Source organism: Cnephaeus nilssonii, assembly GCF_951640355.1.
Source record: "Cnephaeus nilssonii genome assembly, chromosome: 8".
NCBI lineage: Eukaryota > Metazoa > Chordata > Mammalia > Chiroptera > Vespertilionidae > Cnephaeus > Cnephaeus nilssonii.
Genome location: NC_137079.1, coordinates 12918897 through 12935604, shown reverse-complemented (window position 1 = coordinate 12935604; position 16708 = coordinate 12918897). Strand labels below are relative to the sequence as shown.

At 35.6% G+C, this 16708-nt stretch overlaps 1 protein-coding gene across 4 annotated transcripts in view; it reads left to right on the top strand.

The window, feature by feature from the left end:
- Positions 1-16708, top strand: part of MICU3 (mitochondrial calcium uptake family member 3) — an 83581-nt gene that overhangs the window by 50438 nt on the left and 16435 nt on the right. For 2 of the 4 annotated variants that reach the window (XM_079778660.1, XM_079778663.1), the window contains 3 exons: positions 1905-1976; positions 3983-4021; positions 14412-14507. In XM_079778660.1, the coding sequence (XP_079634786.1) occupies positions 1905-1976; positions 3983-4021; positions 14412-14507 (207 nt within the window). The remainder of the gene's footprint in view (positions 1-1904; positions 1977-3982; positions 4022-14411; positions 14508-16708) is intronic. The other 2 variants (XM_079778662.1, XM_079778661.1) reach the window with 2 other exon arrangements.

Genomic DNA, 16708 nt, shown 5'->3' with positions numbered 1-16708 from the left:
GGAGCCATGCAGGACCCCTCATTTTCAGGATGGTAGGACGGTGAGAGTTTTCAATAGCATTGCAAAGACAGAGCTATGTTCTTAACATCCTCAAATGGACAGATTTCATTTTAAATATAGTTTATTATGATAGTGTACAACTGTATTTTAGGATTTTCCTAATGGGCCTAGTAATCTAAATAATTATCAATAGGCTTTCTGTGGCAACACTGCCAGGTTCCACCCCACTGACTTAAAGATTGACCTTTGGAACTCAGTCCATTGGAAGTTGCCTATATAGTTGTCTTTTGGAATACTCTCCATTTGTGGAGATGGGAGGTAAAAACATTTATGTAGAACTTCTGTTTCCACTCTAGACTCATTAAAGCTGCCCTCTCCTTAAAGTTGTGGTTTACTTTTTGCAATGGCTGTACTGCTTCCTCATGTATGATGTTTGTTTGCAAACAGCAAAGAGTTCTGAAAGCAGAAGGTGGAGTTTGGCTGTTATTTGTAGAGGCTTAAAGTCTAATTCTCATGCCTCTTTACAAAGTGATTATTAATAACCTTTGCTAAAAAATTTTTTTCACTAAGAAAAAGGGTGGAAATGAATTTAAATGTTAATAAATTATATTTTGTATATTATTTCATATTTTGGGAGATAATACATTTTATTTGACTTTCAGCTATTGCCATACAAAGTGAAATGGAGAGTTAAGATAGCTGTGTACATTACACAGACAAAAACAATAACCTTACCAGAAAACTTAGGCTTCCATTTGTAAAATAGGATTTTAGAGAAGAAATAATCCTATCTAATAAAAGAGTAATATGCAAATTGACCATCACTCCAACACACAAGATGGCTGCCCCCATGTGGTCAAAGATGGCTGCCCCCATGTGGACACAAGATGGCCACCACAAGATGGCCAGCAGGGGAGGGCAATTGGGAGGGACCAGGCCTGCAAGGGAGGGCAGTTGAGGGCGATCAAGCCTGCAGGGGAGGGCAGTTAGGGGTGACCAGGCTGGCAGAGGAGGGCAGTTAGGGGCAAACAGGCTGACAGGGGAACAGTTAGGCATCAATCAGGCTGGCAGGGGAGTGGTTAGGGGGTGATCAGGCTGGCAGGCAGAAGCGGTTAGGGGCAATCAGGAAGGCAGGCAGGCGAGCATTTGGGAGCCAGCAGTCCTGGATTGTGAGAGGGATGTCCGACTGCCCATTTAGGCCCGATCCTACCGGGATCAGGCCTAAACGGGCAGTCAGACATCCCTCGAGGAGTCCTATATTGGAGAGGGTGCAGGCTGGGCTGAGGGACACACACCCCCGTGCACAAATTTCGTGCACCGGGCCTCTAGTATATTTATAATAAGAGCTAACTCTTAGTGAGAAGTTACTGTGTGACAGGCTAAGTAATTACTTGTAATATTTACTCTGCACAACATTCATATAAGACCTGTCAATTATACCTCCATAAAGCCAGAGGAAAAAAATTTCCTGATGTGGAAAACAAGACTTAAATAATGAGAGTAACTTTTTCAAGGATTATACTTGCAGAGTCCATGCTCCCATTACAATGCTCAGTTACCTGAGAAAACCTTAGAGGTCATCTAGTCCATCTTAATTTAATATATGAGCAAATTGGAGCCCAGTGAGGGTTGAGTGGCCTGTCCACCACCTTAGAATTGGTGTGTGACAGAAGGTGGGCTCAAACCAGAGACCCTGAGTTCTATTCCAGTGTTCTTTATACCCCAGTGGGCTTCCTCTCTTTTTATGTTTGTGCCATACGGACAAAATAAAACTATAATTTTGTACATTTTACTAACTTTGGGTTGCTGATACCAAAGGATGTATTTTCTTTGGTATCAGCAACCTACAGATAAATAGGTAGGTACTGAGAAACTCTTGTTTGATATTGATTGGTTTTTTTCAGCTTCAAGAGATATTCAGGAAAAAAAATGAAAAGAGGGAAACTAAAGGAGATGAAGAAAAGCGTGCAATGCTGGTAAGAATAATTTATAGTAGTTTCAGATGGGTTTTCTAGATAAGAATTACATTACTTATGTTGAAAACAATAAACTCTGTAACTTTGAAGCTGTTCCTTTCTTGAAAACTTTCTAAAGTTCTAATATAGAAAAATTGCTTCAGTATTGATATGTATTGATACCAATATTTATATCAAATATTGATATTACATATCTGCATCCATAATTACATTCATTAAATCATTTTATTCATATTGTTGTATTCCATGAGATTCAATTACAGATTAATATAAATCATTATGCATATACAATTTAAAGGGGAATTGCAAAGATTTCATTACCCATGTAGAATTTAATGCTACTATAACTATGAATGTTGAAGTAAAAACAAGGTAATAATGTTATTTTGCATTCTTAGAAGTATATATTATAGATTTTTCTTCTGGGATGATGTTTTCATCTTACTCCAAAGGTAGAGTTAAGCAACATTTCACTCCATTTTCCTACCAGTTTTCTTTTGCTTGCCCTAAATATTTCAATCTGACAGCATCCCAGGTACTGAGTCCTTATTACCAGGCACCATACTAGATGCTTTGCCTGCATTTTCTCATTTAATCTACCCAGCAATTCTCTTATATTTGTAATTATAGATGTGGAAACTGATCATTGAAAAGGTTAAATATCTTGTCCAAAATTACATAGCTATTAAATGATAATTCCAAGATTTGAACACGTGTCTGGCCAACTCCAAAATCTATACTTTTACCCACTGTAGCATATTTCTTCATCTAGTACTTAGATAGCAGAAACATAGTGAATTTTGTTGGCATGTAAATGATAATTGTTTCATTTGCAAATTAGTGATTTGCATTGGTCTACCAGGAATTCAAATAATTAACATATATAATTTAATTAATTTCATTTACCTAGTTTAGCTATCAGACTATTTCTTAAAATACCCTCAGCACTCTATGATAATATAGCTCTCTACAAATGTTTGTTACTATGTTTAATTAGTAGTAAGTTAATGTTAATAGCCATCATATTTTAAATAATGCAGATATGAACTGATGAGATTTTTGAGTTTTGAAGCTATTAAAATTGAGAGTGAAAACATATGGATTATATTAGAGAGAAAGCATAGCACAGGGTTTGAATATCAGCTCTGTCCTTAATACCTGGGTGACCTTGAAAAAGGTCCTTAACATCTATGTGGCTCAGTTTCTTCACTTTTACAAAGGGGACAAGAGGAGTAATGATCACATGTGATTCTTACGGATTTAAATGAACTAAAACATGTAGTCACTTAACAGTATGTGAAATAAACACTCAAAAAGGAATTAGTAGAACCATGTAGCTACTTAAACTGAATATTTACATACCCAAATCAAAATTAAATCAAAACCAAATCTAAAAATATTTACATGCCAAATAAGATTAACTGCTTCAGAAGGAGAGAGGAAAATGAACATAACATTCTTGAGACACATTATTTGCTAAGCTCTGTGCTATAGCTATTATAAATTTTACTTCCATTTAGTCCTCATTATGTGTCTCCCAGGTAAGTACCATATCTGTTTTACAGATGAGAAAACAATCTTAGATTCATTAATTTGCCTAAGGTCATGGCACTGTAAGAGCAGAACAAGATTCCTTCGCAGGTCTCTTATACCATTTCCATGCTACATCTAGATTTCCCCTATTGCATATAGAATTGCCAAAGCATGTCTAAATAAAATCACATACTTTGGAGGAACAAGTTTTACTCAAAGCAATAGCTCCATCAGAAAGTTACAATTGAAATGAGCACATTATAAATAATGTTTAATTATATGAGATTTTTTAAACTTTGCTACTCATCTTTAACATTTATCCCACTTGTGTGTATGCTCTGTATATAGAATGTAGCATAATGATTTGCCCTTCCTAATTGATTACTTTGTCATCTTTTTCTTTTTTCCTTTTGCTATACTTGGGTTCATTTTGAAATGTGACACTTCATTTGGCCCTTTGTGCTCTATGTCAGCGTCTTCAACTGTATGGATACCATTCACCTACTAATAGTGTATGTACAATAATTTAAATATTCTTTATGTGAATATCCCTCCTCTGTTATACTTGATAATGTTATTTTGTTATATAAAACTATATCTGCTACTGAAATGTTTAGGAATTTATTGAATATGATAAGTTGCAACCAAGCCAAATTTTTTTTTATTTCCTTCCTATATTTATTAGAAGACTAAAATTTACAGAGTAATTATATATCTTCAACTTTAGATTGAAATAAAGAAAAGATGAGTGAATAACAACCAACAACTCTGGTAAACAATTGAAATCTTTAATTTTCAGCAGTATTTGAAGAGTTAAATACAAATTTTGGAGCAGATTTTCAGACTGTGCTCCTGCAAACACAGGCATTTTAAGAACTAGGTCTATATATCTGACATACATTATTTTCTCAATTCTGATACAGAGGTATGTTAATGGATAGACTTTTCTTAGTTTTCAGTATTTCTCCCAATTTTTTTTTCTAAAACCTTTGATGCCTGCCTATCACCCATGGTCTATACGAAAGTCTGGTATAAGCTGACATTAGATATGTTTAATCTATCAATGTATCATGTTATTTCTCAAAGAGGATTATGATTTTCAGACTCTTCTTTTCCTGACAAAGTTAGGAGTTCTGTAAATGATCTTCCAATATACTCTTCTTATGCTAAGCTTTCTTCTTTGCTTTCTCCTGGAAAGTTGAGCTTGTTGGTTAGCCCAGCTACTAAATAACTCAGAGTAGGCCATGCCCCTTTTGAATGTAAACATACACGATTCATTTAATTTCCCCAAGGTTAGAAGGATCCCTCAAATTACCTAAGTTCCACCTGAGAGTAGGCCTTTGAATTCAGGGTGATGGACTCAGCATAATGCAGGTCAGAGAGTTCAGTTATAGTGTGCAACTCTGTAAGCAGCTGTGCTGCCTCCTGTGTTGGACAATCAAGAGTCCAAGACACAAAACCTGACTCTGTTCTAGATTTGAACATATGCTGGAGGCGGATTCGGCATAACATAAACCTCAGATACCTTGCCAAGGTCGCAAGGAGTGGACCTAGAATGGGTTGGCAAACAAGCCAAGTCCATGGGACTGTAGGACGGACTAGTTATTTTGATTCTTTACAAGATACTTAAATTTTTTCTACAAAATTCACAACTGTTTGTCTTTAAATATGGTCTATCATTTTCTTAAAATTTTAAAAAGATTCCTCTATTAATCATTTCAAAAATTGGTAATATGAAAGATAAATATCTTGAAGTTTATAATACCATATGTCCTGTGAAACTTAATAAATGTTAATACTTATGACTTTATTATTTATTTTTCTAATCTAATATGTCATTGCATGAGCCATTTTTCAACTATGGCAATTTATACTTTTCCTTTAAATTCATAATAATAATTTTCAAAAAATGCTAACAAGGAAAATTCATTTATTCACAAATATATTATTATAATATTATGAATTAACTGGTAATTATCTGCTGGTTTCCAGAGCTGTAGATGAACTGGAGTGATCAAGTGTCTAATTTGAGTCCAGTTCATGGAGCTGAATATAACCTAAGATTCTAACCTTAGGAAGAAGTTCCTCAGTAAAGGCAGAGGTCCTCTTGACTTTTACTATAGAGACAGAGATTCTGTGTCCTCTGTAGTACCCTGTTCCAAAATTTAACCACTCCTGCAGTAGATTCTATCTGTATTCTGTCAAATTATTTCTTGCTAACATTTCTTGCTTCAGTATTCATGAAGATCATTACCTTACAACTTTCTGTTCCAAACAACCCTGATTCTTTTCATATTTCTGACATATCCAACTGTTGATTATCTTACCACTGTAATGAAAAGACGTATTAAAAATTCAAAAGAATAAATAATGCAAAAGTGAAGTATATTTGATTTTGGTATGCCTTATGTGACTTTTTAAGGTACTTAAAGATTATCTTAATTACCCTTTATCCATTGTCGTAAAAAATGTACTAGCTTTTATACAGTTTTTTGATACATGTTGAGATGTGTTTTATGGACTAAAACAATTTTAATATTTATAAATGATCTGTGTTTGAAAAAAATGTTTATTTCTAATTTGGGGTTTAGGGTTATATTTTTAAGATAGATAATATAGCCGAAACCGGTTTGGCTCAGTGGATAGAGCGTCGGCCTGCGGACTCAAGGGTCCCAGGTTCGATTCCGGTCAAGGGCATGTACCTTGGTTGCGGGCACATCCCCAGTTAGGGGGTATGCAAGAGGCAGCTGATCGATGTTTCTCTCTCATCGATGTTTCTAACTCTCTATCCCTCTCTCTTCCTCTCTTAAAAAATCAATAAAAAATATATTAAAAAAAAAAGATAGATAATATATCAAAACATACATTAGAACAAACTTATTAATTAAATGTTTTAAATTTCTTGTTATTTCTAATGTTTTTGTCTGCTTAATCTTTCAGTTAGTATGTTAAATTATATGTTACAATAATAGACTTGTCAATTTCTACTTATAATTATGTTATTTTTACTTTATATACTTTTGAAACATTGTTATTGTCTATTTAAGAATAGAAATTACTTATGTCTTTTTAGTGAATTGACTCTTCTATAATATACTAGCCCTAGATATCTAGAAATGTTTTTGTCTTAAAATCTATTTTGTTGTTAAAATAAATATACCACCTTTATTTTTATTAATATTTTGTTATTTTTGTATTTTGTGTTTTTTTTATTTTCTAGTTTTCCTTCTAATGATGATGAAGCTTTTCCTGATTTTTAAAATATATTTTAGTTCAGAAATTTACTGTTAAAAAAATAAATAATAATAAAAGTTTGACCATCATATAGCTAAAAAATAAACATTGCTGTGTCCCAAAAAGCTCCTTCATATTGTCTCTCTAATGATAATCCTTTCCTCTTCTCCAAAAGATAACTACAGAAATAACTTTTATGTAAGTCACTTCTTTGCTTTGCAGTTTTACCACCTACTTATGTATGCATCATAAATCATATAATTTAGTTTTACCCATTTTGGAACTCATATAAATGGGATCATATTATATAAGTTTTTCATGTTTCTTCTTTGACTCAACATCATGATTGTCCATTTCATTTTCATTGTTGTATCTAGGTCTAGTTCATTCACTGTCATTGCTGTAAGCAGCAGTTGTCAAACATTTTGGTCTCAGAACCCCTTTACATTGTTGAAAATTATTGAAGACCCAAAAGAGCTTTTGTTTATATTGGTTATATCTATCTATATTTACTAATATTTACCATATTAGAAGTTACAACTGAGAAATTTAAAAATATTTATTATCCATTTTAAAATAAAAACTCACATGTTAACGAACATTTTAATGAAAAATAACTTCAAAAATGTAGTGAAGATAGTGGCATTTTACATTCTTTGCAAATCTATTTAGTGTCTGGCTTCATAGAAGACAGCTGGTTTCTCATAGATGCTTCTGCAGTCAAGCTGTTGCAGTATGTTATTTTGGCAACAAATACTCTCAATTGCTTCCCTTGGAGTGACAGGCTCACTTGGTTCACTTAAAAAAAAAATGTCTGCCAGATACCAAAGTCTAAACAACCATAGTTTGTCTGTCAGTTGTTCTTTCAAGTAAAAATGATTGTTCATGAAAAGAAGTGGCTACTTTTTTTTTCAACACTAACCATCACACAAATGTTTTTTTCTGAAGACAGTCATATGACTCTAGTAGTCAGGAGAAGTGCTTTATGCATGCTTCCAGTCTCTCCACACCAAATACTGAAATATGTTCAAAGGTCAGTTTAACAAAATTGTAGGTTTATTCTTTAGCAAGTATTCTTTTTATTCCTTTTATTGAAATTAAAACTTGTTTAATTTAAATTCTTTATTGTTTAAAGTATTACATAAGTCTCCTTCTCCCCCCCCCCATTGACCTCACCCCAGCCACTCCCATCCCCCAGCACATGCCCTCACCTCCCCCCCCCCTCTGTGTCCATTGGTTATGGTTATATGCATGCATACAAGTCCTTTGGTTGATCTCTTACCCACCTTCCTCACCCTCCCCTGCCTTCCCTCTGAGGTTTGACAGTCTGTTTGATGCTTTTGTGTCTCTGGATCTATTTTTGTTCATCAGTTTATGTTGTTCATTATATTCCACAAATGAGTGAGATCATGTGATATTTATCTTTCTCCGACTGGCTTATTTCACTTTGCATAATGCTCTCCAGGTTCATCCATGCTGTTGTGAATGGTAAGAGTTATTTCTTATTTATAGCAGCATAGTATTCCATTGTGTAGCTGTCCCACCATTTTTTAATCCACTCATCTGCTGATGGGCACTTAGGCTGTTTCCAAATCTTAGCTATTGTAAATTGTGCTGCTATGAACATAGGGGTGCACATATCCTTTCTGATTGGTGTTTCTGATTTCTTGGGATATATTCCTAGAAGTGGGATTACTAGGTCAAATGGGAGTTCCATTTTTAATTTTTTGAGGAAACTCCATACAGTTTTCCACAGTGGCTGCACCAGTCTGCATTCCCACCAGCAGAGCATGAGTGTTCCTTTTTCTCCATATCCTCTCCAGCATTTGTTGTGTGTTGATGATAGCCATTCTGACAAGTGTGAGGTGGTACCTCATTATAGTTTTGATTTGCATCTCTCGGATGATTAGTGACTTTGAGCATGTTTTTATGAGTCTCTTGGCCTTCTGTATGTCCACTTTCGAAAGTGTCTATTTAGATCCTTTGCCCATTTTTTTATTGGATTGTTTATCTTCCTTTTGTTAAGTTGTATGAGTTCCCTGTAAATGTTGGAGATTAAACCCTTATTGGAGATAACATTGGCAAATATGTTCTCCCATGCAGTGGGCTCTCTTGTTGTTTTGTTGATGGTTTCTTTGCTGTGCAGAAGCTTTTTATTTTGATGTAGTGTCATTAGTTTATTTTCTCTCTAGTTTCCATTGTCCTGGGAGCTGTATTGGTAAAGATATTGATATTACATATGTCTGATATTTTGCTGCCTATGGATTCTTCTAGGATTTTTATGGTTTTCCATCTTACGTTTAAGTCCTTTATCTATTTTTAGTTTATTTTTGCATATGGTGTAAGTTGGTGGTCTAGTTTCATTTTTTTGCATGTATCTGTCCAATTTTCCCAACAGCATTTATTGAAGAGACTGTCTTGACTCCATTGTATGCTCTTGCCTTCTTTGTGAAATATTAATTGAGCATAATGGCTTGGGTCCATTTCTGGGTTCTCAGTAAGTACATTCTTAAGGGAAACATTTTTTTTTTAATGTGAATAGATGGAATTGAAGAATGTAATGGCTTTGGTCTTTGGTTCCACCATTGTTCTTATACTAAGACGTCAGCAGTTTTACCCACTGTTGCTTTTGCAACATCAGTGCAGCTGTCAATACAGTACCAGAGGCAAAGGAATGTCTTTACGATACTTTGGAGAAGATATTTGTTTTATATTTTGTCTAGCTTTTTCATTTATTCTCATTAAGAAAATTGGTGCTGTTTACTAGCCTGTCATTAGTAAAAGTCTGGTACATCTTTTTCTACCTCTCTCTGTCCTTATATTTTAGATGTGTTTTTATTAAAAGTATAGTTTGTATATTTTATAGGTTCCTTTTTATCTGGGTTGATAATCTGTGCTTTCTAACTGGAAAATTCAGTTAATTTACATTACTATGATTACTAATTTATTTGGATTTATTTTAGTCATTTTAAATACTTTTCTTCTTTCTTACCTTCTTTATATTTTTCTCTATACTCATTTAGAAAACATCCCTCTATATTCTTGAAATTTTTATAAGTATACTTAAAATAATACAGTCTTAGATTAAGCCATATCTTTACTCTCTTCCTTAAAAATAGATTCTTAAAGTGCTTTAATATCTTTCATTCCCCTCCTGGCATGGGTACTTGACATTGCACAGTGTTTACCTTTGTCGGTTTTTTAATACCACAAATTAGACTTCTTAAATATATACCATCAGCGTTTAGTATTACTTACATATTTGCACTTCTTACTCACTAAGCCCCTTCTTAATCTCACCCCTTGTTAAATTTCATAATCTTATACTCACAAACTATATTCTCAAATGAGTGTCTTCTGGTAAAATTTATTAAAACCCTCTTTCTGGAAATATCTTTACTTTGCCCTTATTTTCTCCAAGTTTTATTGAAATATAACTGGCATATAATGTTGTATTAGTTTAAGGTGTACAACATAATATATGTATATATTGCAAAATGATTACCACAATAAATTTAGTTAACATCCATCATTATCCCATAGTTACACAATTTTTTCTCATGATGAGAACTTTTAAGATCTCTCATAGCAAATTCCAATATAAAATACAGTATTGTTAACTATAGTCATCATGCTGTATATTACATTATTTATCTTACTAGAGGCCTGGTGCACGAAATCATGCACAGGTGGGGTCTGGCCGGCCTGCCCTAATCAGGGATGATCAGGCTGTGCTGGCCTGGGGGGAAGGGTCCGTGGGAGGTTGGCCAGTCGGCCTCGCCCCCAATCAGGGTGGGGGGTGATTGGGGGCAGGGCCAGCTGGGGGGAGGGGCCGGGGTGGTTGGCAGGCTGGCCCTGCCCCCTGGTCAAACTCCCAGTCGGGCTCCCGGTCAAGGGAACAATTTGCATATTAGTCTTTTATTATATAGGACTAGAGGCCCGGTGCATGAAATTCATGCACTGGGGGGGGGGATGTCTCTCAGCCCAGCCTACATCTCTCCAACCTGGGACCCCTTGGGGGATGTCCGACTACTGTTTTAGGCTTGATCCCTAGTCGGACATCCCTCACACAATCCAGGACTGCTGGCTCCAAACTGCTTGCCTGCCTGCCTGCCTGATTGCCCCTAACTGCTTCCGCCTGCCAGCCTGATCACCCCCTAACTGCTCCCCTGCTGGTCCAATCGCCCCCAACTGCCCTCCCCTGCAGGCCTGGTCCCCTCCAACTGCCCTCCCTGCCAGCCATCTTGTGGTGGCCATCTTGTGTCCACATGGGGGCAGTCATCTTTGACCACATGGGGGCAGCCATCTTGTGTGTTGGAGTGATGGTCAATTTGCATATTACTCTTTTATTAGATAGGATAGAGGCCTGGTGCACGGGTGGGAGTCAGCTGGTTTGCCCTGAAGGGTGTCTCGGATCAGGGTAGGGGTTCCCTTGGGGCATGGAGCGGCCTGGGCGAGGGGCCTGTGGTGGTTTTCAGGCCGGCCACGCCCCCCGGTGACCCAAGCAGAGGCCCTGGTATCTGGGATTTATTTATCTTCTATAATTGAAACTTTGCAGCCTTGAGTGGAGGCCAGGGCCGGCCAGAGCGGGTGGGAAGCTTGGCTTCCTCCATTTCCGGGGAAACCCACGCCTCCTGTTTGCTCCAGCTCCGTGGCCACCGCCATATTTGTTGGGTTAATTTGCATACTTGCTCCTAATTGGATGGTGGGCGTGGCTTGTGGGCATAGCAGAGGTACAGTCAATTTGCATGTTTCTCTTTTATTAGTGTAGATTCCGGTCTTCTGACTTCTATTGACATTGAAAAGTCAGTTCTAAGTCTAATTATTATTATTTTGTAGATAATCTTGTTTCCTTTCTTGCTACTTTTAAGATTTTTTTTTTGCCTTTGGTATTCTACAATTCTATAGTATATCTTTTTTACTATTATCTGTTATGAAATTTATTGAACCTCTCAAATATGAAGATTGTTTACTTTTATTCTTTAATGTTCACTGAACTATCTGTCTTTTACCTCTTTTAATAAAGGCGTAGACCTACCTTACACTCTGGTAAGGAGGCCTAAAGCTCACAGAGTCATCAGAGACACTAAGACTGAAGAAAGTCTTTGCCAGTTTTTCTACTATTTACATATCGTAACATTATAATATCTGTTTTATAATGACAGCACTCAGTTATATTGGGCATATTCCCCTATCAGTCTTTCCTTAGCCTGCATGTGTATGTTCTGATTTTGTGTTTGCTTTGCATTTCTTGCTATTAAAATCTATTCTAATTTTTATGGCTACCTTAAGTTTATTTTAAATATTCTATTATATTTTTCTGGTATTAAAGATTTCTACTAGTTTTTCATGTTCTGAAAATTTACTTTTAATTACATCATCCAAACCATTAATTAAATCATTAAATATTGGCTCCTGAACAGACACACATATAGGAATGGCCAGGAAAACTACTGATATATTAGCCATATTTCCCTGTAATTGCATACCATATATTTATTTAACACAAGGCATGATAGTAGTTGCTGTGAGAACATTGCCCCTTCCCTCAGAAACTTTATAATTTAAAAGACTTTAATGCAGCCATTCCATTGTATATTCTAGCAAAATTTAACCGGAAGCTAAATAAAAAGTTGGAAAGCTTTTTGCAGAAGGTGACTATTAAGCTGTTATGTTCTAAATAAGACTTTTATTTTATTTTAAAAAGTGATATATTATCCTCGCCCTAACCAGTTTGGCTCAATGGATGGAGCTTCGGCTTGCAAACTGAAGGGTCCCAGGTTTGATTTCGGTCAAGGGCATGTACCTTGGATGTGCCCACATTTCCAGTGGGGGGTGTGCAGGAGGCAGCTGATCGATGTTTCTCTCTCATCGATGTTTCTAACTCTATCCTTCTCCCTTCCTCTCTGTAAAAAATCAATAAAATATATTTTTTAAAAGTGATATATTATCGTGATAGATAAATACACATTCTTATTTTAAAATATAGCAACATGAAAAGGAGAAAATAAAAAATATTCTAATGCCACCATTCAGAGATAATCAGTATATTGCAGTATACTTACCTCTTTTCTATGCGCAGGAAATATGTTTTTTCTATAGAGATCCATGTCAGTAAAGTTTATAAAATTGATTTTATCCCTTAATAGGTTGTAAATATTTTTCTAATGTCATCAATGTGTGTGTGTGTGTGTGTGTGTGTGTGATGTTGACAAGTGTTTGGAAGTAGGGAAGAGGCTTCACAAAGCAAGTCATCCCTGTAACCCTCCTAAGAATAATATAGTAAGTCTTATTTTCTAGCTTGATAGATTTAGTCATCCTTTTCTTTATCATACATTAACCTTCTAAGTTACAATTTAAAAGTATATCCATGTTCAAAATGTTTGGATAATACTTGTACAATATTTAATCTGGCTACCATTTATTGAGGTTCTATCATACCTACATAAAAGAAAGCGAACTGTGTTAGTTCTATATTCAGCTCATTTTACTTATTTCGCTTATAATTTTAGTTAAAGCTTGTTTAGTTACTAAAGGGGGTGATGAGCAAAATGTCATATGGCTAAATTTACACTTATGGTAATAAATATGTCTTTGTTATACTAGTATACGTGACTCCTGAATAATACTATACTATTAACATATTTAAAGATTTTATTCAAATACGGGCAATAGGCAGTGTTTTCAAATAAATAATGAATTGAAACTTACATTGCTTAGATCTTTGAAATAATCCTCAGATGTGTTATAATTTTACTAGTGGCATCAGACTTTTAAAAGTTAACACACATACACACATAAATAAAAGTGCTCTCGTCATCAGCTGCTACTCCTAAGTGTACTGTGCTGCATTTTTTTCCCACAATAATCAAAGAAATTCCAAGCCCGAGAACCTGGGAAGCCTTCTCTGGTAAATCTGGACAGAAACTTACATTTAAATATTTTTAAGTCTTTATAAACTCTTAAGTTTGTAGTTCTGCATTTTTATATGAAGATTAGACTACACTTCTTAGTCTAGATATCCTCCTCTTCAGACTAGCCAATACTGAGGTAGAAGCTAGTGTTCTCTCATCATGGTAGATAGCAAGTACCTTATCTAGTCACAGCAGACACACCTATCAAATCCCTGAGGAGCTTTGAGTAAACTGGCTTATTTCTTCTTGACAATTTTCAGATTAGTTTAAATTTTGTTTCCCTAAAGTGTGGACACGGTTATTTTGATCCTTTGATGCACTAACACAATGTTGCCAGCCAACAATAATTCATTTTTAAATTAATCATGGTTTTTATTGGTTGCTACAAAATTTCCCCAGATCTTCTACAAATGAATTGACTTCACATCAGGCATGAATAAAATTTTTATTTCACACTTTCTTAGAAGTTACGCATGTTTCAGTAGAAGGGCATGGGGGAGGGTTGAAGAATATGATTCTTTTTGACAAAGCCACATTGTACTTAGAAAGAGTGGTTATATACCATTACACCTTTGAAAATACCCAGGGTTTACCAGCAATGTAATATAATACTGTTGTGTGCAGCCGAAAACAAAAGAAGGGAAGCTAATGTGTTTTCTTTTCAAGGTTGGGTAGAAAAGATTTAAAGTGTATAAATTATCATTCTTTGTGACTACCCTTTAGATTTCAGTTGTGCTTCTTAAAACTTCTACAGGTACTTAAACCAGATGCTGAGGAACTTGTCTCCAGAAGCTACTGGGATACACTGAGACGTAATACAAGCCAAGCACTCTTTTCAGACCTCGCAGAGGTATAATTAAACCTCCACCAGGTCGTTGTACTATTTGCCATTTTGTTAATCTCATCCTCGTTTTATTTTAGAGTCACAGTGATGGAACCAAAGATATATTTTGCGCTTTTCCTTTCCTCCAGTAAAGCAATAATTTCTCTGTGTAAGTGGTGTATGTGAGTATGTCAGCTGCGCTGGCAGAGATTGCAAGGTCACCTATATCTATGTTAAATCAACTTGCTGGTAGAAAACATGACTTTCCAACTTAATTAAAAGGAAGTATTGTTATTTTTAACTTAAGGATCACTATTAGACAATTTGAAAAGGCTGTTGCATAGTTTCACAGATTCTTCTCACCTTTTAACTTGCAATATTTCATAAAATGATGAAACTTAACTTTGGTAAAAGATAGTTAATTGCTAGAGTTACGGAAGATTTAAACAATTAAATGTCCTAATATCAATAGAGAGTAGCTTAGTGTGGAGCTGGTGTGGTAGGAGCAGTCAAGGAAGGGAGAACATTTCCTCTTGACATTGTTAAGTGCATGGAAAATAATTATTATTCATGCTGGTTTTGAATTTTATAGAAACACCTTATTGCTGCGCTCAGACTGCTCCCACCACCCTGCTCTGATTATGCCGCTGTTCATAGGGATTTGTCATTTTAAAAGATGGGCTGTGTCTTGTAGATTAAACAGTAATTTATGTTTTTTAAATAATCTTTTTTTTATTGACTTGAGAGACAGAAACATCAGTTAACAACAGTCCCATTTATTTATGCATTCATTAGTTCATACATCTTTGTGCCCTGATCAGTGATCGAACCTACAACCTTGGCATATGAGGACGTTGCTCTAACCCAGTGGTCCGCAAACTCATTAGTCAACAGAGCCAAATATCAACAGTACAACGATTAAAATTTCTTTTGAGAGCCAAATTTTTTAAACTTAAACTTCTTCTAACGCCACTTCTTCAAAATAGACTTGCCCAGGCCGTGGTATTTTGTGGAAGAGCCACACTCAAGGGGCCCAAGAGCCGCATGTGGCTCGCGAGCTGCAGTTTGCCGACCACGACTCTAACCAACTGAGCTACATGGCCAGGAGTTATTTTATGGTTTCTATTGAGATTTTTTAAAGGACTTTTTTAGAGATGGCTATCATCTTATCACAAAGGACTTTTCAGTAAATACTAACAGATATATCTCTCATTAGTTTTTTCTTTGAAAAGTTGGTTTCTCATTTCTTTTTCTAAAGTTTGACTTTTAAAAGTTACACCTAAAAATATCTAGAGAAGTAAACTGGATTGGGTATAATTTCTGTTATTTATATATACAGTGTTACATGACTAGGGCAAACACTTAGAAATGTTTGTTTTTTGTCAGTTGTGTTCAATTTTAAAGTCCCAAAAGAAATAAAGCTTTTCCCCTATCTCTAAACTGTGTTTGATATATCAGTATGGTATAATTATGTGAACAATTAATCTTTTAAAATTACCTTTTAAATTTGAACTATTTTTAGGCATGAAGTGGTAATAGATGTTCTACTTATAGATAATTTAGAGGTGCTTAACTTTAATCATCTGTGCAGGCACACATTGGAAGTGTTTAATTCTGTGATCATTTGTGCAGGCACAAAGCGAAGGCACTACTGGGAGCCTTTACTTTCCAGAGTCTAAAAGTCAGAGCCATTGGGGACACCAGCCCTTCGAGCCTCTATGAGCCACTGTGGCCTCGCTGCTAGCCAAGTCGTGTCTCTGTTGTTCCTCTCCGTACTAGTCTGTCCACCTCTCAGCCTCCAGCCCATCTTTCATCTCATTTAACTCTTCTAGAAATTCTCAATTCGACACAGTCTGTTAATAAGATGTTGAATTTAATTTATATCCTGGAGGTTTAGTATCAGAAGACCAGGCAAATTTTACATACACTCAAAGGTGGTAGATGATATAGGTTCTTTTGAAGGTGTTTATCACTCTGTCAGAGGTGTGCTGGAGCTGGCTTTTTTGGCTTCTCACAGCTAATTTTGCACAGCTCTTCCTAACTCATCATGCTGTTAAATCTTGTTGGTACCTTGAAAGTGCCCATGATGGGAGTATTAATACCATACAAATGGGCAAACACTAATCCATTGGGCTTTTTGTCTGGGAGAGCCAGTTTACTAGCACACTGTTGGCTGTAGCCAATCCACACTATAATCATAAGCTGCTAAATTAATGAATGAATTTATT